Source organism: Rhipicephalus sanguineus, chromosome 3, assembly GCF_013339695.2.
Source record: "Rhipicephalus sanguineus isolate Rsan-2018 chromosome 3, BIME_Rsan_1.4, whole genome shotgun sequence".
Classification (NCBI taxonomy): domain Eukaryota; kingdom Metazoa; phylum Arthropoda; class Arachnida; order Ixodida; family Ixodidae; genus Rhipicephalus; species Rhipicephalus sanguineus.
Genome location: NC_051178.1, coordinates 8,298,691 through 8,323,291, shown reverse-complemented (window position 1 = coordinate 8,323,291; position 24,601 = coordinate 8,298,691). Strand labels below are relative to the sequence as shown.

Here is a 24,601-nt window from a genome sequence, read left to right as displayed (position 1 = left end):
TGGGTTAATCACCTTGTTTTGCAGCACATACAAGAACAGAGATCCCAGACCAATGCTGTTTGTCAGCATGAATGATTTCATTAATGTGAGAGACGATTCCGGCAGTTTAAAGAAGTGCAGTTGCACAGGCTGTGATAAAAGAGTATACGAGAGGACGGTGCGATGTTGAAAGTGCAAGAAGTGGTGAAATCTACATGACAGTAGCCCTTGCAGAGGCTGTGATAAAAGAGTGTACGAGCGGACAGTGGGACGGTGTGATGTTGAAAGTGCAAGAAGTGGTGAAATCTACATGACAGTAGCCCTGTGCAGCAGACACCTGCATGTGACAAAAGAGGACTACGTTGGCAGGAGGTGGCACAAACAAGTAGACGAGGGAGAGAAGAGATGCAGTCAATGACAAGGTTGTCAGATTGTTGTCTAGACTGATACACGGTTGTCTAGACTGATACACGAGAATGCTGGCAGCGTCAGAGACCCCAAACATTCTCGGAAGAACCTGGTGCACATGGCTTTCAGGCGCTCTTGCTGTTCCAGCCACTGGTCCTAGAAATTCCCGAATCTCTCTCTGGAGGATGAACTTCGCCGTCAAAGTTGGCAACATGTGCCATAGGACCACTAAGGGTTCCAGTCGAAAGCCAGCGTCGTAGCCGCATGGACAGATCTTTTTGATTTAACTCGGAGGCAGTCTGCCTGCTACGACTAAAAGCTGCAGACTGTGACGTGTGTAGACTCATCACCCTATCCACATCAATAAAACTGGCTGAAAAGTGCTTTTGTCTGAACATTGTAACGGAACATCGTTTAATCGCAGTGCCTCATTTGTTTCATTAGTTTGTATTCAGGGTGCACTCGATTCTTCTTCCCATTGTTCTTTTTTCTTAATGAACGTCTTGTTTCTCTGTGAAAACTGCATCCATGTTTTCCTGTTCCGAGGCTGTGCCTCAGTCGAACAAGGTAATACTGCACAAAACTTATCATCACAAGGTGTACTGTTGAAGATTACAATGCTGTACTTTTCCATAGGACTTTCTGTGGGCATTAAAGTTGTTCTACACACACAGGAATTCGATATACCTGTGTTCAGTTTGTGGGCCTCACATTATAAACACAACTTGAAGGAGTCCAGAGGGAGACAGGGAGCAATACCAGTGCTTAGTGCTAGTTCTTTCCTCTGTTTGCACTACTTTTTCTCAGGCACTATACTGTTGTTCATTTCACTTTATCTCTTGGCTTATGACAAGTGTGTGCTGAAATCTCTTGCAATTTTTTTCTTCCTTCTTTTTGTCAAGCAAGGGGGGCGCAAAAGTGAAGTTCATTGGACTTGTGCCGATTCTTGCTTGCGAAATACATACTTTAAAAGGACAAGTGGGAGAACTCGTGAACATCGCCTGATACAAGGAAGTCCCAGCAGGGTTGGATATCTTGAAGACAGTTTTTCTATTTCTAGCGTAGTGTTATGGAATTCCACATAGTAAAGGAACGCTACATGGAATGCTGATTCTCACCCTTGTATTCGTGCCTCTGAAACCTGCATGTTGTATTTTATTTTGTTATGAATAAGTGAACCAATAATCGTGTTTTCACTGAATTATCAAATGTTAGTGCTCTGTAAAGGGCACGGTATATAACATGAATTTCTTTTAGCATTAAAATGCACTGAAGACTTCTATGTAATGTGGTTCCTGTTACGTTTGGCCGAGTTGGGCTCCAAGCCGGGAGAAGAAGACGCCTCGAGAAGGAAGAACGTACTTTTTAATGCGGCATGCTTGCCGAAAGAAGGTGTACAAAAATAAGCGCCCACGGCGTGATCCGGCGTGATTCCTTTATAAAGGAACGCCGTGATCGAAGGGCGAGGGAGAACATATCAACGCACATGCGCGATAGCAGATTATCGTCCGGAACAGAAGAGCCAGACTTGGGCGCCGGCTGATAGGCAGTGAGCGGTGCGCAAACGCAACAGCCCCTCCCCACGGAAGAGCACCAAGGGGGTAAAGAAGTCTTCACACGCACTGGTTTTTGCGAAAGGTTCGTCGAAGACTTCAATGTAACGGCACTTTCGGAGATTTTCACCAGTTCAGCCGGCTGCGCGCTTGATGGGCATATCCGAGGTGCACGGAAGCGCCGAAGTACTTGGCGACCGATGTTCAAGGATCCGGCGAAGTGATGTCTGACCGTCCGAGGTCAAATGACTCGGTGCTCGGTCTTCAAGTCGAAGGATGCGTCCTTCACTGACGCGCGCAGGGTCCGGTGGTCTTGTAGGCCGATGTGCGGAAATGTGGAGTGCATGGCGTGGCAGGAAACTGCAGGCGACGCCGAGGGCACGAATCCCGGGCCAGGGTCCTGGGCATAGGCGATACAGCAAGCACCCCCGCAAACACCGCAAACAACTGCCAAGTGCGGCCAGGCTAGACCCTCATACGCAGAGTGTTTTGGAAACCTTCCAATTGGAACAAAATTGGCTGTCGAGGACTTGCGACAGTTATGGTTCTATGTGAATACTGAATCAAGGCCGACCGGCGCCGAGGGAGAGAAAGCCCTGCTGAGACCATCTGCATTTGCGTGCAGCGATCCTTTCTTATGTTTAACCGTAAACGCGTACGGTTGCAAACTGAGGCTCCAACGTAACAACCTGCCATTTTTGTTGGACATCTGTTGAAGCCACGTGAGCGGACGATGATCGGTAATGAAAATGAATTCTGCTCCAGCCAAATAACAGGAAAGCTTTTCTACAGCCCAAACGAGGCACGCGCATTCTTTTTCTATGGTACTGTAAGCTTGTTCATGAGCAGACAGCTTTCGGCTGGCATACAAAATGGGATGCTCATGCCCGTGCTCGTCTTCCTGACTCAAAACTACACCTACCCCTTTTTCGCTCGCGTCACACTGCACAAGAAAGGGTTTCGAGTGGTCTGGGCTCGCCAGGACGGGCTTTTCGGTGAGAGCTACCTTCAAAGAATTGAAGGCCGCTTGTTTTGCTTCGTCCCATTGTACACGTGTAGGAGAGTCTTTTTTCAGCGAGTCTGTAAGTGGTCTAGCAACCTGAGAGAAACACTTGATATAGTGTTGGTAGTAGCCTACCATCCCTAAGAAAGTACGGAGCTCAGTTTTCGTTTTCGGCTGAGGGAATTCTTTGATTGGCAGAACCTTTAAATCAAGTGCACTTCGATGTCCTTGACCTAATCTGTGACCTAGGTACTCGACTTCTGAGCGACCTAATTTACACTTCTGGGCTTTTAAAGTTAGGCCAGCCTTGCCAAGGAGACTTAGAACCTCCCGCAAATGGTTCACGTGTTCCGGCCAAGTATTCGAAAATACTGCGATGTCGTCCAGATACGGTAGTGCGAATGCCTCCGCTCCAGCTAGCACTTGATCCACGAGTCTCGAAAAGGCGAAGGGGGCATTTTTAAGACCGAACGGAAGAACCAAAGGCCGGAAGGTGCCGAAAGGCGTCACGAAGGCAGCCAATTCACTCGCTCGCTCTGTTAGCGGCACTTGCCAGTACCCCCGCACTAAATCGAGCGTAGAGATAAACCTGGCTTTGCTCACCTTTTCAAGGCAGTCTTCTATGTGCGGTAAGGGATACACTTTTGTAACAGTTACAGAGTTAAGCTTACGGTAATCGATACACGGCCGCGGTTCTTTACCGTTAGTTTCTACAATTATCATTGGAGACATGAAGCTGCCTTCACCTCGTTCGGCCACTTTAAGAGCTAGCATCTGATCAACCGCCTCCCTCATCAATTTTTCATGGCGCGGTGAACATCTGTAAGCTTTACATCGCCTGTTGTGCAACGTTGGGCTGTCAGCTTCTGGTGTAAGCTCAATATCATGAGTCGTCAGAGTGGTCCGACCGGGTACCTTTGAGAACACGTGTGTGTGCTCAGCTATCAAATATGTTAAATCTTCAAGCTGGCTTTCACTTAGAGCAGCACTGTCTGCTGTCAAATTAAGGATTTCATCCACAGAAAAACAAGTCATGTCATGGGGAACGTCAGGAAGTTCAGCTGCTACTTCTTCGGGCTGATTTAACACCAAGTTCGCAACATGCACACGCACTACATACGGCTTCATGAGGTTGCTGTGATAGATACGCACTTCTTTCCTACGACCTGGCAGTTTAACAACGTAGGTGGTGTCTGAAAGTTTGTGTTGTATCGTACCGGGGCCTTCCCAGTGTACCTCCAACTTGTTAGCTTTAGAAGTACGCAACATGAGCACCTTTTGCCCTTCGTGAAACTGGCGTACACTACTGTTTTTGTCGTAGCGTTTTTTTTTTGCTTTTCTCTGAGCTTCAAGCATATTAGCTTCCACCAGAGCCTGCGTGTCGTACAGGCGTTGCAGTAGGTTGCAAACGTACTCGACCACAGTTGGATCGCTACCCTTCTCTTCCCAGTTTTCACGAACTAGCCTAAGCGGGGAGCGCAGCGCTCTTCCGTACACGAGCTCTGCTGGGCTAAAACCTGTCGATTCATGTGCCACCGAACGCAAGGCAAAGAGCATAGCTGGTAACGCGGCGTCCCATTCTTTTTTTTTCTCATAGCACAAAGCCCGCAATACCCGCTTCATTACAGAATGAACCCTCTCTACACTGTTGCTTTGCGGATGTTGGATAGAGCTGTGGTGTATCTTGATACCGCACCTGTTAAGAAAGGTGGTTGTTAACTCGCTTGTGAACACACTGCCGAGATCGGACTGTACTTCACTCGGAAAACCCACGCGGGAAAAGATCAAAAGGAGGGCGTCTACTATTTCTGCTGATGTAAGACAACGCAGCGGCATTGCCTCAGGAAATTTAGTTGCAGGGCACACCATCGTCAAAAGATATTTATATCGCGACTTCGTCACTGGCAACGGCCCCACAATGTCAACTACGACCCGACGAAACGGCTCAGTAATTATAGGAACTGCTGTCATAGGGGCCTTTTGTTTCTCGTGTGGTCTCCCAGTTCGCTGACAAACATCACAACTACGAACAAACTCCTCCACATCTTTAAAACAGCCTGGCCAGTAATACTCGCTTAACAGCCTCGCTTTTGTCTTGGTAATTCCGAGATGACCAGACTAGCCTGCCCGTTGGGAAAGTTCTAGTATGTTCTCACGGTACTTTAGAGGGACCACGATTTGGTCAGCGCTTGCGCCTTTCTTGCCCCGAAACTCTCGGTACAAAACGCCATTTCTTTCATAGAACGAACCACTGCCTGCGCCTTGCTTTGCGACGCTTTGACGGCATTTTGTCAGGGTTAAATCCGTTTTCTGTTCTTCGATCAACGTGGCTTTGTCGACGGAAGATAACGCCTGAAAATCGCAGCTCGTGGGTGAAATGAAACACGGTGCCTGTTCGCCTTCCTCGTGGGCGGATTCATGCGCGTCTGAGCTTGCCTCATCGTTATTATCTGATTGACCCCGTTTTTGATTCTCGGCACTGACAACGCGTGACGACGGCTCTTGGTGAGCGGTGGTTTCTTTCGCCATCGACCTCGTGGCAACCATTCATATCAGGATTCATATCAAGTGTGACGCCTGCACTCAGCAATTCTTTTGCCGTTCTTTTTGACAACAAATATGGACACTGTGGCATTACGCTATCCGAGACAGCTGCTTCGGTCTTAATTTCAGCGAACGCCCCTTTCAATGTTACGTTTGCTACTGGTAAGCTCAGAGTGCCTTCTTCCAAGGCTTGCCTTAAGCACACATAATCGCCTGTGAAGTCACCAGAATTTACTAGGGAAGAGTGCACCACGTCATACGTTGCACCTGTGTCGCGCAAGACCTTACATTCTCGGCCGTTAACTTCCATGTCATGTAGGTAAGGTTGCAGCAAATCATCGCCCTGCCCCATAACGAACTGTATCGGCGATACCTTTGGAACGCGACACCCCGCGGCTACGTGTCCTGGTTTCTGGCACTTAAAGCACACGATAGGCTTCCGCGCCTCAAAAGATTGGTTTAAATGTGAATCCAAAGATTCCTGCTTTGTTATCTGTTATCTTTCTTCTCAAACTTTCTAAATTCCTTCTGCTCTGCTGTAGAGCCTCGTGCGCCTCGCATGTTTCTTTCTGCTTCAAAGGAACGGTGTTTTGCGCAGTAGTCATCTGCATACTCTGCTGCCTTGCGGGCCGTTCTCACATCTGGCTTATCGAGAATCCATTCCCTTAGCTTTTCAGGAAGTGTCGAGCAAAATTGCTCTAGGCAGATTTCCTCAAACATTTTTGCCTTGTCCTCGAACGCGTCAGCACCTTTTAGCCAATTTTCTTGGAAGCTTGCTAGCCTGTACGCGAACTCTGAGTAGCTTTCGTTCGGCTTCTTAACCGATTTCCTAAACTTAAGCCGGAAAGCTTCAGGCGACAACTTGTACTTTGCTAACAAGGCCCTTTTTACGTCTTGGTAACATTCCGCTTCTTCAGCGCTTAACCTAGCTAGAATTTGTGCGGCTTCCGCCGGCAACAACTCAGAAGCCTTTGAGGCCAGGACGTCAGATCAAAGCCCATTCTTGTGCAAGTGCGCTCAAAGTTTGTCAAAAAGAGCCCCAATTCACTACCAATAACAAAAGGCTGAAGAAAACCTCTCATGTCATAATTGACGGCACTCGGCTCTGCCTCAGTGGCCAGAGACCGCTTTAGCTGCTCCAATTGGCATTGTTTTAGTTCCTCCTCTCTTTCTCTCACTTTGCGTTTCCTCCAGCTGCACTTCATCAACTGCTTCAGCCATTTCGTCGGCACTCGCCCCACAGGCTGAAATTTTGCCCACAATTTCGGGTTTTCGAATAGCTTTGCTAACCTCTAAGCCGAGTTCGTCTGCTACGGCCAACAAATCTACCTTTAGCAAGCTATTCAAATCCATGTTCACTACCGTAACTGTGACAAAAGTCCTCTAAGCCACCTTTCCTAATTCCCTGACTGGAAATTATAACACTCGGCGTACCAGAGAACAAAGCCAAAGCCTCACCGACTGCTGCCGCAGAGCTCCCGGGGGTCCGCCATCGCGCCGCTGCCACCAGCTGTTACGTTTGGCCGAGTTGGGCTCCAAGCCGGGAGAAGAAGACGCCTCGAGAAGGAAGAACGTACTTTTTAATGCGGCATGCTTGCCGAAAGAAGGTGTACAAAAATAAGCGCCCACGGCGTGATCCGCAGTCCTTTATAAAGGAACGCCGTGATCGAAGGGCGAGGGAGAACATATCAACGCACATGCGCGATAGCAGATTATCGTCCGGAACAGAAGAGCCAGACTTGGGCGCCGGCTGATAGGCAGTGAGCGGTGCGCAAACGTGTGGGACCCCACTTACGTGCAGCACTTTGGCTTTTTTGTATTCCCGACTAATCTACATAAAAATTTCACATTTTCAGCAAAGTATGCCATAACCATCTAACACAAGTGCTTTTAGCTAGTCTTGATAAGCTATTCTATATGAGGTTCTGATGACATGTTAGTGGAAGAAACCACACTAAGCTATTGCACAATGCAAGGTTATAACTATTAATTTGAAAGCAGCACAGTGTTCGTACATCTCGGCTTAAATGATGAATAACCCGCGACGCCAACAGGCAGAAAAAAGAGTGTTCCACACTCGCCGCCATGGCTGTGATTGGCACCGACTAACACTCCTAGGTTTAAATGAACATATATACCCTATAAAGGGGACGGGGGGATGACCACCGCAGTAGCTCAGTGGTAGAGCATCGGACGCGTTATTCGAAGGTTGCAGGTTCGGTCCCTGCCGGCGGCAAGTTATCTTTTCGTCCACTTTACTTTCTTCACATGTATATTCGAAATACTACAGATACCGCCCCCCTATACTTTCCTTGGCGTTATTGTCTGTTAGTTCGCATTAATATTGTGTCTAGCTTTCATGGCACGCCTAATGTCTAATTTCATGGCATGTCTAATCTTTCATGGCATGCGCACATCGAATACATCACTAACAATGCCAACAGATCCCTCGGCTACATACGCAGAAATTTTTCTAAAGCCCCCTGCCATTTGAAGTTAATGCTGTACAAAACACTAATTAGACCTGAGCTTGAGTATGCGTGATCTGTGTGGGACCCCGGTCAAAAAACATCATCAGCTATCATCGAGTCAGTTCAAAATCGGTCAGCACGTTTCATTAATTTAAACTATACCCGCACATCTAGCGTTTCACTAATGAAATCAAACCTTGGACTAATTGATTTGCAAACTAGAAGAAAATTTCTCGCCTATGTCTTTTTCATAAACTCCTTTACCAAAATAATTCACTTAAACAGGAACTCATCTCCGAGCCTTCATACATATCGTCATGTCTTGATCATCAGCATAAAGTTTTTATTCCTTTCTGCCGTACTAACGTTTTTTCAGACTCCTTTCTGCCAAAAACCAGTGCCGAGTGGAACCCCCTTCCCCCCTCCATCGCCTCCATTGAGGACGTGTCATCCTTCAAGACTGCACTAACCGATCATATCTTAAGCCTCGAATAACTGAATACTGTTTGAACATGTATTCTAATTAATTTGTTGTGTTATTATGTTCTGTTTTTTACTACATTTTTTTGTTATATTACCCACCCCCTCTGTAACGCCTTTATGTGCCCTAAGGGTAATGTAAATAAATAAATAAATAAATAACAAAGAAAAAAGAGCCCTTATGAGTCACCTTCTTTCCTTCATGAATAACCCTGAAAGTATTCTGAAATTAACTGGTGCTCTCTGTTGTAATCCCCAGCATTCTTTAGCATCGAATTTCACGTTTGCCTTACCTGCACCATCAGAAGCAGTAACTGATGCCTGCACTTGGCTCACCAATATCTGTTATATATTTTTTATGAGGGTCTTAGTGATCTTTAAGCCAGTTATGTAGGATACATACAGCAGACACGTGTTACCGCATGCGAGGAACATACTTGATGGCTGCTTTTCATGCAACTGTTCTACTGTCTGTACAACTGCATTAGATTCCCGCAAAGTGAAGTCCTTAGCTTTACTATATACGAGACTGCCCCATTTTGTAGCGCCTGTTATTGTCCTTTTTCATTTATGTGATATTCAGCCATACTGCTGATTATTTAGTGCACCAAAGAATTCATTTAGAAGCAGAAGTAGCCCATTTACATTTAAGAGTAGTCACAAAATAGGACAGTTTCAGCCCAATCGAGTTGTGTAAGTTAGCTATGTTGTACTTAAGTAGAGGTAATTACTGTTTGTGTCATTATCTAAACTACTGAATGACAGAAGTAATAAACTTCATGAAAAGAAATAACACTTGCCAGGCCTTGTGTGAGCGGCAAGAATATCTGCGATTCTGAAGATGTATGGAATAAATTCAGACATAAAAGCTGCATAGTAAACAATATGTGAAGCGGGAATAACTTGTGTGTGCCATAAACAATACTTTACCATATCAGTGACAATGCGAGTAGGTAAAGTACTACATCACGCTGTTACCATATTGTTGCACTTCCCACTACACAGGATACAACGCGTGATTTTAAACAAACAATGTGCGTACGGCTGGTCTACAAAAAAATTGTCATTTGAACAAGAATGAAAACGCCGTAAATAAAAATAAACAGACAACGTCAGCGCTCTATGTGGCCGGCCAAGAACCACGTCTGCACGGTAACGTAACCGTCGCGATGAAAGGTGTCCCACATAAACAAAAGCATGCTTGCATTATCGTTAAACAAAAACAAGAAAAATGGAGGTCATTTAGGCAGGTCGCGCGCTCATTTTCAACTGTTTATTATTATTATTTCCCAGACAGGAAGCATGTGCTGTAATGAATTGTACTGTTCGACAATGATTGCACACGTGAAATCGCATATGCAAGAACATAAACAGTGGAATGTGAGCACCTGTCTAGTCTATGTTCTCGCCTCTCGGAAACCGTGTTTTCTTCGGCTAGATATTTTTACTAAGCAAGCACAAGTAACTTTAACGAGTTCTACTTGCCGACGATTGCACTGGCGGTGCGGTAATGCGCCGAAAGTTCACAATCCCAAGGTTTACGAGTACGACTTGCCTTCGCCGTGACAACATCTGCATACGAATCTAACAAATCTAGTAATTAAAAAAAATCGAGGAAAAACAGCGAGCAACCACGACAAAACCACGATGCAAAAAGGTTTCGGTTTCAGTTTCTTGCTGCGCGAAGCGCCATCTGCTTCCTGTATAAACATACGGTGGCGGCTTCCTGTTTGACTTTCGAATTCAAGTTTTCCTCTCAAGCTCGAAGGTCCATTGAAAACTCAATTAACATAGTGCTGTAAACACATATGTGTGCGGGAGTGTACGCTACAAGCATTACGGGCACCTCAAGAAAGACGATCGTGGATATTATTGCAAATCTGAAAGGTAAGCAAGCTACTCATGACGTGATCGAAGTTTCTTGTTATTCTTGCTCTAACACCAAGCTTTATCGGTTTACGGCAGCATACAGTGCTCACTGTCACTTCTTATGGGCATGATAAGAGGTTAAATCAGCACACTACACGGGTATTCTTGGAAAAATCAGCGCGAACACGACGAGAAGGACATAGTACAAGCGCTGATGTTTCTATTACCGTGACCGCCAACCCGCAACTTGCATTTGAGTTTGCAACAATTTTCCCGTTTTCGGCACAATATCCCATTTGTTGATACGCATAACTCGATATATAATTAACACGTCGGCTTTGCTGTTCTTTGTCCTCCATGTCATATGCACTTCTAGCGTGTACCTTGGCATCGGAGCATCTCGCGAGTCCATACGGTTCACTGCCTGTTGTGATCCTGTATGACTGTTTTTTTTTTCTTTCAAATAACGTGGAGTGAAGAAATGCGGTACTGCTGTAGCACTTAAGCGCGCGTACCGCTGCTTTTAATTAAACGAAAGCAACGGTACGCGCGAGTTGCGATTCTGCTTCTTACATTCAAGACATTCAACTCTTGTTAAATCAGTAGTAATAATAGAAATATTGTATTAGCATATCAAACGGCAGGAGGTTGGTGCAAAGTACGCATCAAAAGAGCCACTATTGGTTTGCATCTAGTGAGATCCTCTACAACTACTACTTGTGAATGATAGTACATGCAGATAAAAATGGATGCACATTTTTAGGAGCAGTAGAACTTGCTGACCCCTCTGGCTTTAAGGGTGAAGGCATGGCTGGCCTTTCAGGCAAACATTACCATACAATCGCCTACTTTTTTTAACGGCACCCTGTCATTTCCCACATGATAGGGTGGGGAATTACAGGTATGATGCCTGTCCTACATGCAACAATTTAATCAAACTTGGTATTGTCCCTATACGTTTTTTTCTCTCAAGGGAAAAAAAAGCAGCCCGCAGCCATACTATCGTCATATTGGTTTTATCTACATTATCATCTGTAACTGTCAGACTATGCTACCTACCAATAAAGAAAAAAAATCCAATGGCTTGAAAAGTGCTAGAGGGCTTCTTTGCAATGAAGCGACACACCATGCCACGTACAGGATGCTCACGATCGACGTTTTGTTGTTATGGTTATGCATGAAGCCATTTCGTTCTGTTTCTATGCTTTGTTGTTCAGATAGGCACTCAGATGGACTGTTGCTTAGATCTCCAAACGATGCCAGAATTTATTTAGTCGCTCTGGTTGCCTGGCAGAACTTGCAATGTGTATCTGCAAACACTTAACTCCTTCCGAACCATGCCTTTATATTTGCAGTCGGCTATTTCACTGTTTCGTTTGTTGTAGATAGATCCTTCAAAATTCTGAATGTGAAAACAATATGGGGGCTTAGTAGCAGGGTTACATCATCATCTCAACAGTGGCAAAGTGAATATGGAAATGCTCACTTATACATTACTTGGTTCCCCATTGCTCAATAATCAGCTCTGCTACAGTAAAGTTATGCTATGCAGTATCGCACTAAGAGTGAAAAGGGGGAACAGTCAATGTACCTAGTATGTGTTATAAAGCATTGCATGTGCTCGTGCCAACACAAACCAGGGTTGGAGAGGGTAAAGTAGTTTTCATAAGAAGCCTAGGCCTGCAAAGCCTGAAAAAAGTGCAAAAATCTATGCGCCAGCAATGAGTGACGAAACAGGCCTCGTCACCTCGTCAAAAGCACTCTGTCACCTGGGTCACCAGTATGAGGCCGCATCCCAGGCCTCTTTATGCAAATCCATCAATGCACGGATTTTTTAAAAATCTGGTGGGGAATCGCATGGCACTGAAATTCGAACCATGATCATCTTGAATGTGAGGCTACCTCTCTGTCATCACTGCTCCTATTAAAAATAATTATTAAAATATTCAGAGCAACAAGTTCGTCACGCTACTAGGCATTTTTCTTGTCTGTATCTGATGTTAAGTCCATGCATATTACAAATATATTGCCACGTGCGTTCCTTATTATCACTTTTGTTGTATTCCGTTTTCGCCCACAAAGACTGCCAGCGACGCTCAGCGCGAACCGCGCCTCAGTGTTCGAGAAGCTTCACGAGATTAGTAGATCGTTTTGTTAAGATTGCGCGCAAGACGCGAACGCTCGAGCTTATTCTAGAACATGCGCAACGAGCAGCGATATCGCTGGAAAGTTCGATAGCGCCTGTATAAAAGCCGACGCGCTTCACCACTTGTCAGTTGATCGACGGTCGACGCTCTGTTCGCCGCTATCAGTTTATTGCTGTAGCTGAAGTTTCATTTTTCCCGGCCACAAGTTCGGCCTAATAAAGAGTTTCATCTCGGACGTGCTGACTGCTGCCTTCGTCGACGTCACGACCACGTGACATCTGGTGGAGGTGCTGTTCCTTCATGATCCGGACGCCCCCGTCAAGCCGTGAACCCGACCCCCAGCGCGGAGAAGACATCGACGCCAACCACGAACAGCGAGCTAGCCGTAGGCAACAAGGCCTAGCACCGGAGTACGGACCCCTACCGGACAAGTCTAGAGCCACGGCAACGAAGGCAACAAGCACAATGACGACCGCAGTGTCCCCTGCAGCGATAGTGATGCAACCGCCAAGGGAGCCGCCGACATTCCGTGGTTCACCATGTGAAGACCCCGAGACCTGGTTGGAGACGTTTGAAAGGGTCTCGACATTTAACAACTGGACCTCCGACGACAACCTGCGCCACGTGTACTTTTATTTGGAAGACGCAGCAAGGACCTGGTACGAGAATCGGGAGTCCTCACTCCGTACTTGGGACCTCTTCCGCGGCAATTTTTTGGCGACGTTCACGAGCGTCGTCCGAAAAGAAAGGGCCGCGGCCTTGTTGGAGACACGGGCGCAACATCCGAACGAAAACGTGGCCATCTTCACGGAAGAAATGAACCGACTTTTCCGCCACGCTGACCCCGACATGCTCGAGGAAAAGAAAGTCCGCTTCCTCATGCGAGGGGTCAAGCAAGAACTCTTCGCTGGACTCATGCGTAACCCACCCAAGACCGTCCAAGAATTCCTGACGGAAGCAACGACGATCGAGAAGACGCTGGAAATGCGTACGAGACAGTACAACCGCCGCATTCCTACGACGACCTTCGGGGAGGTTCACGCGCTACAATCTGATGACCTGCGTGACACCATCAGAACTATCGTGCGGGAGGAGCTGCGTAAATTGTTGCCCTCCTCCCAGCCTCAAGTGGACCCGATCGCCGACGTCGTACGCCAGGAAATCCAGCAATTTCTGGGAGCACCTGAACCAGCGCAGCCTGAGCCACAAGCAATGAGCTACGCTGCTGCAGCCCGACGCAACGCCCCCGCTCCTCGTCCACGTCAAGACGCCGCGTCGCCGCAGCAGTTCCGCCGCCAGACGCCGCCGCCGCCACCACCACCGACACCCTACTGTCCTCCTGTCGCCCAGCGCTATGCCCCGCGCTACGCGCCAAGGAAGACCGACGTTTGGCGCGCCCCTGACAACCGCCCGCTCTGCTACCACTGCGGGGAGGCCGGCCACACGTACCGCCGCTGCCAGTACCGTCAGATGGGGCTCCGCGGATTCCCCGTCAACGCGCCGCGCCCGCAGCCAGGCGAACGGCCTCGCGACATCGACGACTACCTCACAGGCGCACAGTGGCAAGAACGACGACCTTCCCGCTCACCGTCGCCCGGCCGCTACATGTCACCGCACCGCCGGCAGTACACTGGCCCAAACCGTGGCCGGTCGCCTAGCCCATATCCGGAAAACTAAGGGCAGCAACCGGTGGAGGTGCGGTTGCTGAACGACGAAATGCTGAAGATCCTCCGCCGTCGACGACGACACCGCGACGAAGTTCCGAGCCCCCGCCGCACGCCGAACGACGTCGACGTCCTGAAGACGAAACTTTGCGACCGGAAGCAGACCTGACGACGCAACGCAGAAGCAGCGGTGCAAACCGACGTAGCCGTGACCCGACGCCGCGACGTAACCGCAACGCAAGACGGCGGACTAGCGACCTCGACGTTCTGATCGACGGCCACAACGTCACCGCTCTCGTCGATACTGGAGCCGACTATTCCGTCGTCAGTGGGCCGTTCGCAGCAAAGTTGAAGAAAGTTAGGACTGCTTGGGAAGGCCCCGAGATCCGGACCGCTGGAGGCCATCTAATAACGCCGATTGGTGTCTGCACAGCGAGAGTCACTATCAACAACCGGACTTATCCTGCGAGCTTTGTAATCCTACAAAACTGTTCCAGGGATGTGATACTTGGAATGGATTTCCTAAGTGACCACGGCGCCGTCATCGACTTAAGAACCAAGTCGATAACCCTATCGTCGGAGAAAGCGACACCGCCGGATACGAACCCATGCCAACATACCCTGAACGTGCTCGAGGATCAAGTCACCATTCCTCCTAGATCCAGCATCATAATTCCCGTCGGCACCGAAACGGCTGAATGCATCGAAGGTGTCATCGAGAGCGATCAGGGTTTGCTGCTAGACCGTGACATTTGCGTCGCAAGAGGCATTGCTCGGCTGTATGAAGGGAAAGGAAGCGTGATGCTAACGAATTTCAGCCAAGAATACAGACACCTGAGCAGGGGCACGACGATTGCGTACATCGAAGAAATCTTGGCTGTCAGCGATGCGTTTGCCTTTTCAGATTCTGACGAAGCTACAACGACAACCGCAATGCCTGAGCCATCCTTCGACGTAAATCCAAGCCTTCCCGCCCGCCAACACCAACAGCTCCGATGCCTTCTGAAGAAATACAAGGACTGTTTCTCGTCGTCATCACGGGTCCGGCAAACGCCCCTTGCTAAACACCGTATCATAACGGAAGAAAATGCTCGACCACTCCGTCAGAGTCCCTACCGGGTTTCGACGCGAGAAAGGGACGCCGTTAAGAAGCAAGTCGACGAAATGCTACGCGACGACATCATCCAGCCGTCCAAGAGTCCGTGGGCGTCTCCCGTAGTGTTAGTGAGGAAGAAGGATGGAACCCTACGCTTCTGCGTCGATTATCGTCGCCTGAACAAAATCACGAAGAAGGACGTGTACCCTCTACCACGGATAGACGACGCCCTGGATCGACTCCACAACGCGAAGTACTTTTCGTCGATGGACCTCAAGACCGGCTACTGGCAAATCGAAGTCGACGAGAGAGACCGAGAAAAGACGGCCTTTATAACACCAGACGGCCTCTTCGAGTTCAAGGTCATGCCCTTCGGTCTTTGTTCGGCACCTGCGACATTCCAACGTGTTATGGACACAGTGCTGGCTGGCTTGAAGTGGCAGACGTGCCTCGTGTACTTGGACGACGTAGTCGTGTTTGCCTCAAGCTTCGACGAACACCTCCGGCGCCTTGAAGCTGTACTTGAAACAATCAAGACCTCCGGCCTCACTTTGAAGCCTGAAAAGTGCCGCTTCGCGTACGAGGAGCTCTTATTTTTGGGTCACGTTATCAGCAGGGATGGTGTTCGCCCAGACCCGCGGAAAACAGCTGCCATCGCTGCCTTCCCGCCACCCAGCGACACCAAATCCGTGCGCCGTTTTCTCGGCTTGTGCGCCTACTACAGGCGCTTCGTCAAGGAATTTTCACGAATCGCCGAGCCGCTAACTAACCTCACGAAGACGGACGTGCCATTCAAGTGGGAAACGGCGCAAATCGAAGCATTTGAACAACTGAAACAACGCCTTCAGATGCCTCCGATACTAGCGCATTTCGATGAATACGCCGATACGGAAATCCACACCGACGCAAGCAGCGTAGGACTCGGCGCCGTCCTTGTGCAGAAGACTGCCGGGCAGGAAAGGGTCATCAGTTATGCTAGCCGGTCGCTATCAAAGGCAGAAGCGAACTATTCCACAACGGAAAAGGAGTGCCTAGCGATCATCTGGGCTACATCCAAGTTTCGCCCCTACCTCTACGGCAGGCCCTTCAAAGTTGTGAGCGACCACCACGCATTGTGTTGGCTAGCTAACTTGAAGGACCCTTCAGGTCGGCTCGCACGGTGGAGCCTACGACTTCAAGAATTCGACATTACCGTCGTTTACAAGTCCGGAAAGAAACACTCCGACGCCGACTGCTTGTCTCGTGCCCCCGTCGACCCACCACCGCCCGACGACCACGATGATGACAGCTTCTTGGGAGCCATAAGTACCGACGACTTCGCCGAACAACAGCGAGCCGACCCGGAGCTGAAGAGTCTAGTTGAATACCTGGAGGGCAGGACCATCGTTGTCCCAAAAGTATTCAGGCGAGGGTTGGCATCATTTGCCTTGAAAAACAACGTCCTCGTAAAGAAGAACTTCTCTCCTGCCCGAGCCAGCTACCTTGTCGTTGTACCTTCAGGACTGCGACCAGAAATTCTGCATGCCCTGCACGACGACCCGACGGCTGGACACCTCGGACTTTCCCGCACGCTCGCACGAGTACAGGAAAAGTACTACTGGCCGCGCCTTGCCGCCGACGTCACTCGCTACGTAAGGACGTGCCGAGACTGTCAGCGACGAAAGACACCGCCCACAAGACCAGCCGGCTTCCTTCAGCCGATCGAGCCTCCTCGGCGACCATTCCAGCAGATCGGGATGGACCTCCTGGGGCCGTTCCCAACGTCGACTTGCGGAAATAAATGGATCGTCGTGGCCACCGACTACCTCACCCGCTACGCCGAAACAAAAGCCCTGCCCAAAGGCAGTGCCACTGAGGTAGCCAAGTTCTTCGTTGAGAGCATCGTCCTTCGACACGGCGCCCCAGAGGTTCTCATCACCGACAGAGGTACGGCGTTTACGGCTGACCTAACTCGGGCGATCTTGGAATACAGCCACACAAGCCACCGCCGGACCACCGCGTACCACCCACAGACCAACGGCCTCACCGAGCGTCTAAATAAGACCATCGCCGACATGCTGGCCATGTACGTCGACGTCGAACACAAGACGTGGGATGCCATCCTTCCGTACGTGACCTTCGCGTACAACACGGCCGTACAGGAAACGACGCAGATGACGCCATACAAGTTGGTCTACGGACGGAGCCCGGCAACGACGCTCGACGCCATGTTACCAAACGTGACCGACGAGGAAAACATCGACGTGACCACCTACCTACAGCGCGCCGAAGAAGCACGACAGCTCGCCCGCCTAAGGATTAAGAACCAGCAGACGACTGACAGCCGCCGCTACAACCTTCGACGACGCCACATGGAATACCAACCCGGTGACCGTGTGTGGGTATGGACGCCAATACGCCGACGGGGACTTAGTGAGAAGCTTCTTCGACGATACTTCGGACCGTACAGGGTACTTCGACGCCTCGGCGCACTCGACTACGAGGTTGTCCCTGACGGCATTACGAACTCTCAGCGGCGCCGTGCACGACCTGAAGTCGTCCATGTCGTGCGCCTCAAGCCGTATTACGCGCGTTAGTGATCTGAAGGCTGTACTTTTCCTTTATTATTGTACTTTCTTGCTTGCGATTATTGTTTATTGTACTTTCTTTTTTTTTGCTATTTATTGTTGCATGCATTGACCATAACCCCCCCCCCCCCCCAATGCTCTGTTTTAAGCATCGGGGCGATGCTTTTTCAGAGGGGGGCATTGCCACGTGCGTTCCTTATTATCACTTTTGTTGTATTCCGTTTTCGCCCACAAAGACTGCCAGCGACGCTCAGCGCGAACCGCGCCTCAGTGTTCGAGAAGCTTCACGAGATTAGTAGATCGTTTTGTTAAGATTGCGCGCAAGACGCGAACGCTCGAGCTTATTCTAGAACATGCGCAACGAGCAGCGATATCGCTGGAAAGTTCGATAGCGCCTGTATAAAAGCCGACGCGCTTCACCACTTGTCAGTTGATCGACGGTCGACGCTCTGTTCGCCGCTATCAGTTTATTGCTGTAGCTGAAGTTTCATTTTTCCCGGCCACAAGTTCGGCCTAATAAAGAGTTTCATCTCGGACGTGCTGACTGCTGCCTTCGTCGACGTCACGACCACGTGACAATATCATAATTGTTGAGGTTTACCTGGGGTTCTTAAATGTGCACCTAAATCTAAGCAAATGGGCGTCTAGCATTTCACCCACAGGTCGGCACAAAATGTGGAGCACACTCAGACTCACTCACGAAATATATTTCTCTCAACCGGACTCACTCGGACTCAAACTCGGCAAAATATTGCTCGCTCGGACTTGCTCTGACTCAGACTCACGGCTCGATCTGAGTCTGAGTGAGTCCACTCATGCGTCCATTAGCGTATAATTTACTTTTTCGACCATAGTGTCAATGCTCTTCAACATCGATATCTCATATAACTGGTGTTCTACTTAGCGCGTTTTCACTTCATACCTTCAAATACGAGTTATAAATGGTTACAATGCAGTAAGGACATTTTTATTGAAAGAGATGACTCACGCGGGATATCTTATCAAGGCCTTCCCATGAAAGATTTTGCCATAAAGAAGTCAAACCCCCCTCCGTAACTCATGCCTCTGATCAATAAATATTGAGATGGCTTATGAACGCTGTGTGTGTGAGTAGACGTGAGTATAAACGTGAGTCATCATAAGGCTGGTAGTAATGCTGAAGTTGAGTAGGTAGGACCATAGGTCGGCAAACAAATGTGAAGCTCACTCAGACTCACTCATGAAATATATTTTGCCCTTAGGGCTCACTCAGACTCAGGCTCACCGAAATTTTCCTCATTCGGACTCACTCGGACTCAGACTTACGAAAATATTACTCGGCCTGACTCACTCAGACTCACGGCTTGATCCGAGTCAGAGTGGGTTGACTCATAAGTGAGTTTGCCGACCTATGATTTCATCTCTATCGAAATGTGGCCACTGCAGCCGGGATTTGATCCCGTGACCTTTGGGTCAGCAGTCAAGCACCTTAACCACTATATCACCGTGGCGGGTATATATTACAACTGAAGCACACCACCAATGTGCTTGAGCATCCTACTAATAAAGGTAAGTACACTGTTCATTTAGGCACATCAACATTCTTGCAATAAAACTGTCTCTGGAAGAAAGGCTTACCAAAGCAGTGTTTAAAAGGGGTCCTGCAACACTTTTTCAGCAGGGTCAGAAAACGCTGCCGATTGCTTGTCGAGGCTCCTGAAAACATTTGAGCCGAACGTTATAGCTCATTTCGCGGCCTATAACTTACAATTAATTGTCAAAGTCGGCTACAAATCGCTCCCTCTTCTTTTTACAAATGATGCCCAAATTCATGGCCATCAGCTCATTTGAGCATAGTTACCGTGGCCGCCGCGGCAGACCACCATGAGCCCACACGTGTGCTCACCATCACACTGAAAGTAAGCTGCGTGCTCGAAAACAAAGAAAAAGTTCTCAAGGTCATGACGCGCGGGTGACGTAACTTCTTGTTCCTGTGCCATCCCTCCTTGCTTTGCTTTCAGCACGCTCGCGGGAACGACAGAAGAGGGAAAGCCATTACAGCATGCGACAAATCTTTTTAACTCCTCTCGTACTTGACGGATTCTGAAAATTTTTGCAGCGGTCGATTCGTGAGGCAATAAACTCCTTCAATGAAGCCGTTCGATGGTTACTTGGAAAAGTGCTGCAGGACCCCTTTAAAAGTTAGAGGTGTCTGAGAAACCTACCAATACCGACAAGAGATCTGTGAACCCCTTGCAAGAATGTATATATAGGGCTGTGTATTGGTAAAATATAAATTTCAGTTAATGTACTAGCAGCCATGTATACCATGGAACAATGTTATGTAAGGCTGTCCTTGCTAATAAAGCCTGCATTTTGTTGCAGTCTAATTAGACCACATTAATTAAGCACAAATGGAAATCTCTTAAGCGGAAGTGTAGCTTAAATGGAACAACTGTCTCTAATATGATGGGTTTAGCATTTTGAATTCTGTAACCCTTTTTTACTCTCTGTAAATGGAATGCCAGTTAAATGAAACACATTTTTCTGGTCCCTTCAGTTTCCGTTTAACGAGTGTCTACTGTACTTCACCCGTTTGTACAAAACGATGCGTACAACAAGCTGCCTTTTCTGTTTCCCTCTTTATTTCCCTCTCCGCCTTTGCTCTAATCACTACAGACCCCTTATGTTATGTTTTTCTCTTGTTCGTTTTCTCCTTGATGTGAATTGAAGTCCCGTCAAAGAGATGATCGACGTCGATGAAGCAGGAGGCAGGTTGGAGGTAATAAAAAATTACACCATCTCCCGCTAAAGGGGACCATGAGGCGATGCGAAGCCGGAGCACTTGCACGATCGCGTTTCGTTGGCGTTCGTTGGGCATGCTACCGACCTCGCGTCGTGGAACGCGAAGAGGGACGCTACGCGCGTCGTATCTTCCATCTAGCCCGGCCGTTAATTCTCACAGGGCGAGCGGGGAACGCGGTCGACAGGTGGGCGAGAGGGGGCAGCGTAGGAGAGGAGGGAGAAGGGGAGGGGACGCGCATGCGCTCGAGCTCATCGCGGCGTTGCGCAGGAGAGAATTTCGGCATGTCTAGCCCGCGTTTCAGTGGAAGAGTGGAAAGGGGGAGGGGAGAGGGAAAGTGGAAAGGGGAGGGGAGATGGGGAGAAGGGAGGGAAAGTGAAGAGGGAAAGTGGAGAGGGGAAGAGGAGAGGGAAAGTGGAGAGGTGGAGGAGAGAGGGTGAGTGGAGAGTAGGTGTGTGGAGAGGGTATGCGCATGCGCAGTAAGGGTGGTCACGCCGCACACCACCACCACCACCGGATTGCGCTCCGCCTTAAGATACTTCGCATCTAAAAACTTGAAGGTATATTGCAGCGAAATATTTACAGTCATATGTACATCTTGCCGAAGCACACCTATGATAACATAGATATCAACAGCATCTTACTCTTCTACTTAACTTTTCTTAAGTTAGAGCCTAGAATACTGTTACTACATACGAAGAACCGAGTCTCACTGTTCGACCACCAAGTGGTTACGGCCCAGACAGAAGTTGCATCGTACGGAGTTTTACTGATCGATCAGTTAAGTGATTACAGGCTAAACTGAAGGGAAACGAATTCCGTCCAGTCTTAAGTACCTTGCGGTAACAAAGAGAAAGGGGAGGTGGCCACTGGTGGTCCGCCTCCACATTCCCTTATCCAATCCGTTTATCCTCAGATTAAGCCACTGGGCTGTCCTTAATCTCGACAGCAGTGTCTTTACAGCGCAGACAGGCGTTTTGGCACTCTTTCCCATCATGGCACTCTCTTTACCCCACGCTCTCAGGAGTTCCCACCGTTGCAATACATCTGTATCGCACACCTGAGGCATTCGCGCCGTTTCTCACGCTCATCGAGTCAAACCCCCGGTGACGGTAGTCAAGACGGTTCCGGAAAGACAATTTGCGTGTCCTCGCGTTTCCCGCATTAGGACCGCGCATTGTTGTGACTCCCCCTGCCTTGCCGTCGGCGCGCCCAAAGCGCACGTCGGTCATTCTTGTGGTCAAGCATGCTGCCGCCTCGAGCGACAGCATAGAGCAGGAGATGCTTGCTCTCCTCATTTTCCCACACATTCGGGCTGTAATCCCGAAAAGCCGACCTCTGAGAACGGTCGCGTACCTGGAACCCCTGGGGGCATCGTGGGAGCGAGCTGCTTCCTCCAGTTTGCTTTCGTTGATAATTGCACAGTCAAAGACCATGCCGAGAGAGCCGAGAATTACGAGACAACACAACAGGAGAATACAAGAAATGTAAACAAGTACATGCTAAACAATCAAGCACACCATTGCTGCTTCAAGCAGTATGATCACTAGTGTCTGTTTCTTGAATTCACAATCACACAGTCCACAGTATACAGCAGCAAGTGGGCAGGAACATTCACGTCCCCCCCAGTTGGCATGGCACTGTTATTCTGATGGCTTCCATAAACTATTCTGGAGCCTTGATAATGCATCCGCATTACCGTTACATACGCCTTTCCGATGTTGTACCGACACATGATATCGCTGTAACGCCAGCGCCCATCTTGTCAATTTCGCCCCGTGCGGAGTCGAAGTTGTAAGGTACGACAGCGGATTGTGGTCGGAAACGACGTTTACTATGGCACCAAAAAGCCAGTAGTCAAACTTCTTTAAGGCCCATATTATTGCGAACGCTTCCCTCTCAATGGTCGACCAGCGCATCTGGGTCGGTGAGAAGCGGTGGCCTGCAAAGGCGATAGGCTTCTCTTGCCCCTCGGCTGACATTTGCGCCAAACATGCTCCCGCCGCTGTAGCTGATGCGTCTGTGAAAAGCCAGTAGGGCTGAGATGGCTCTGGAGTGTTATGCGCCACGGCCTCACACAAAGATTGTTTGAGAATCTCAAATGCCGCCTGGGCTTCCTCCGGCCAGGGTATCTTATTAGGTACCGCTTTCTTTGTTAACAGCGTGAGCGGGCTCGTCACCTCTGCGTATCCTCGGACGTACTCGCGATAGTAGCCGCAAAGTCCTAACAGGCTGCGTAGTTCCTTTTTGGTGCGCGGTGGTACCAGGTTCTTAATCGCCGCTATTTTTTCAGGGTCTGGTGCATGTGTCCCTGAACCGACAATATGCCCCAGGTAATGTATGTGGGATTGCGCAATCTGACACTACTCCGGACTGGCTTTCAGTCCCGACTTATCTAAGACCTTAAGAATAATGTCGAGATGCTTTAAGTGCTCCTCCCAAGTACTAGAAAAAATAGCAATATCATCAAGGTATGCCGTGGCATACATTTGATGTTGCGACAAGAGTTTATTCACCATTCTTTGAAAGGTTGCCGCGGAATTTTTTAGCCCGAAAGGCATCACTTTCCATGCGTACTGACCCTCGTGCGTTACAAACGCGGTGAATTTCTGACTCTTCTCTTCCATCGGTACCTGCCAGTACCCGCGCCTAAGGTCCACTACCGTAATGAATTGCGCTCTGCCTACTCGGAAAATCAATTCCTGAGGATTCATCATAGGGAACGCATCCACTTTGGTGACAGCATTTAACACAGCGGATGGGACTATCCGCATGTGTCCACACACATGCGGATAGTCCCATCTTTTTTTCCGACGCATACTACCGGGTGTGCGAACTCACTCTCCGTAGGGTAGATCAACTTCGAAGTCAAAAGTTCGTCAACTTGCCGGCTGACTTCCTTCTTTAATAGTTCAGGCACCCGATAAGGAAACACCTTTTTTGGCTGGTGGCCCGGTTCTATTTCTATCTTATGTTCGTCTACCTTCGCTATACCCGGGGTGCCGTCAAAGAGTGTGCAATGTCTTTGGAACACCGCCTGTACTTCCGCCTGCGCGTCAGCATCAAGATGAGCAACCTTCTTGCTCGTTAGTACTAGCTCTTCCCGTGGTTGGTTGTGGAGCATATTCCACCTCCCCAAAATCATGGTCCTCATCGAAGACGACCCCAATATGACTGACCCTTGCATAGTAAGGTCGAATGTTGTTGGCGTGGACACTTTTCACCTTTCCCTCAGATGTTTCAACGCGGTAAGAATGTTCGCGCTCACGTCCAACCACTGTGAATGGGCCTAGCCATTTAGGTGACATCTTACAATTCCGATCATTGTCGAAAACCACAACTTGGTCGCCAACGTTAAAAGCTTTGAGCCTGGTGCTGCGATTATACGCACTGGCGTAACTCTCCTGATGAGTTGCACTCATTAGCTCAGCAATATTAGCGGCAGTCTCGAGCTGCTCCTTAAGTTGCTGTAAATACTTAGCGGGGCTTTCTCTCAATATTGCCGGCACCGGCATTTCTCCCGTCCACGTCCTCTGCAGTATTAGAAGCGGTCCCGTGGGATTCCTTCCATACAATAGACGAAACGGAGCTACTCCTGTTACCTCATGGGGAACTTCCCGATAAGCCCATAAAACCATTGGGATCAATTTGTCCCAATTCTTGGAGTCTCTCTGAATGACATGATACAACATGTTTTTCAGTACCCGATTCCACCTCTCTACAACTCCATTACTCTCTGGGTGTTCTGGGGTTGAGAATCTTGGTGTGCAGCCTAATTTCTCCAGCATCGTTTGCGTGAGCTGAGATTTAAAATTAGTTCCTTGATCGGAGCAGATCATCTCCGGAACGCCTGTGCGACTGAAGATCTCAATCAGTGCATCTCAAGTTGCCTTAGCTGTCAAAGAGCGCAGTGGGACCACCTCTGGCCACCTCGTGCAAAGGTCCACTAAGCACAGCGCGTACTTATGCCCTCTCGCTGACGGTGTGTCCAGGGGTCCGATTACATCTACATTGACAACTTGGAAAGGGTGTTCGGGT

General features: G+C 48.9%; 1 protein-coding gene across 1 annotated transcript; it reads right to left on the bottom strand.

Moving 5' to 3' along the window:
• Positions 1-1,841: 1,841 nt before the first annotated feature.
• LOC119384785 (uncharacterized) lies at positions 1,842-21,999 on the bottom strand. The gene is made up of 3 exons (XM_037652484.2): positions 21,920-21,999; positions 6,946-7,132; positions 1,842-2,340 (listed from the first exon to the last, which is right to left on the bottom strand). The coding sequence occupies exons 1-3, from the start codon at positions 21,997-21,999 to the stop codon at positions 2,182-2,184; spliced, it is 426 nt and encodes a 141-aa protein (XP_037508412.1). The 3' UTR covers positions 1,842-2,181.
• Positions 22,000-24,601: the final 2,602 nt, after the last annotated feature.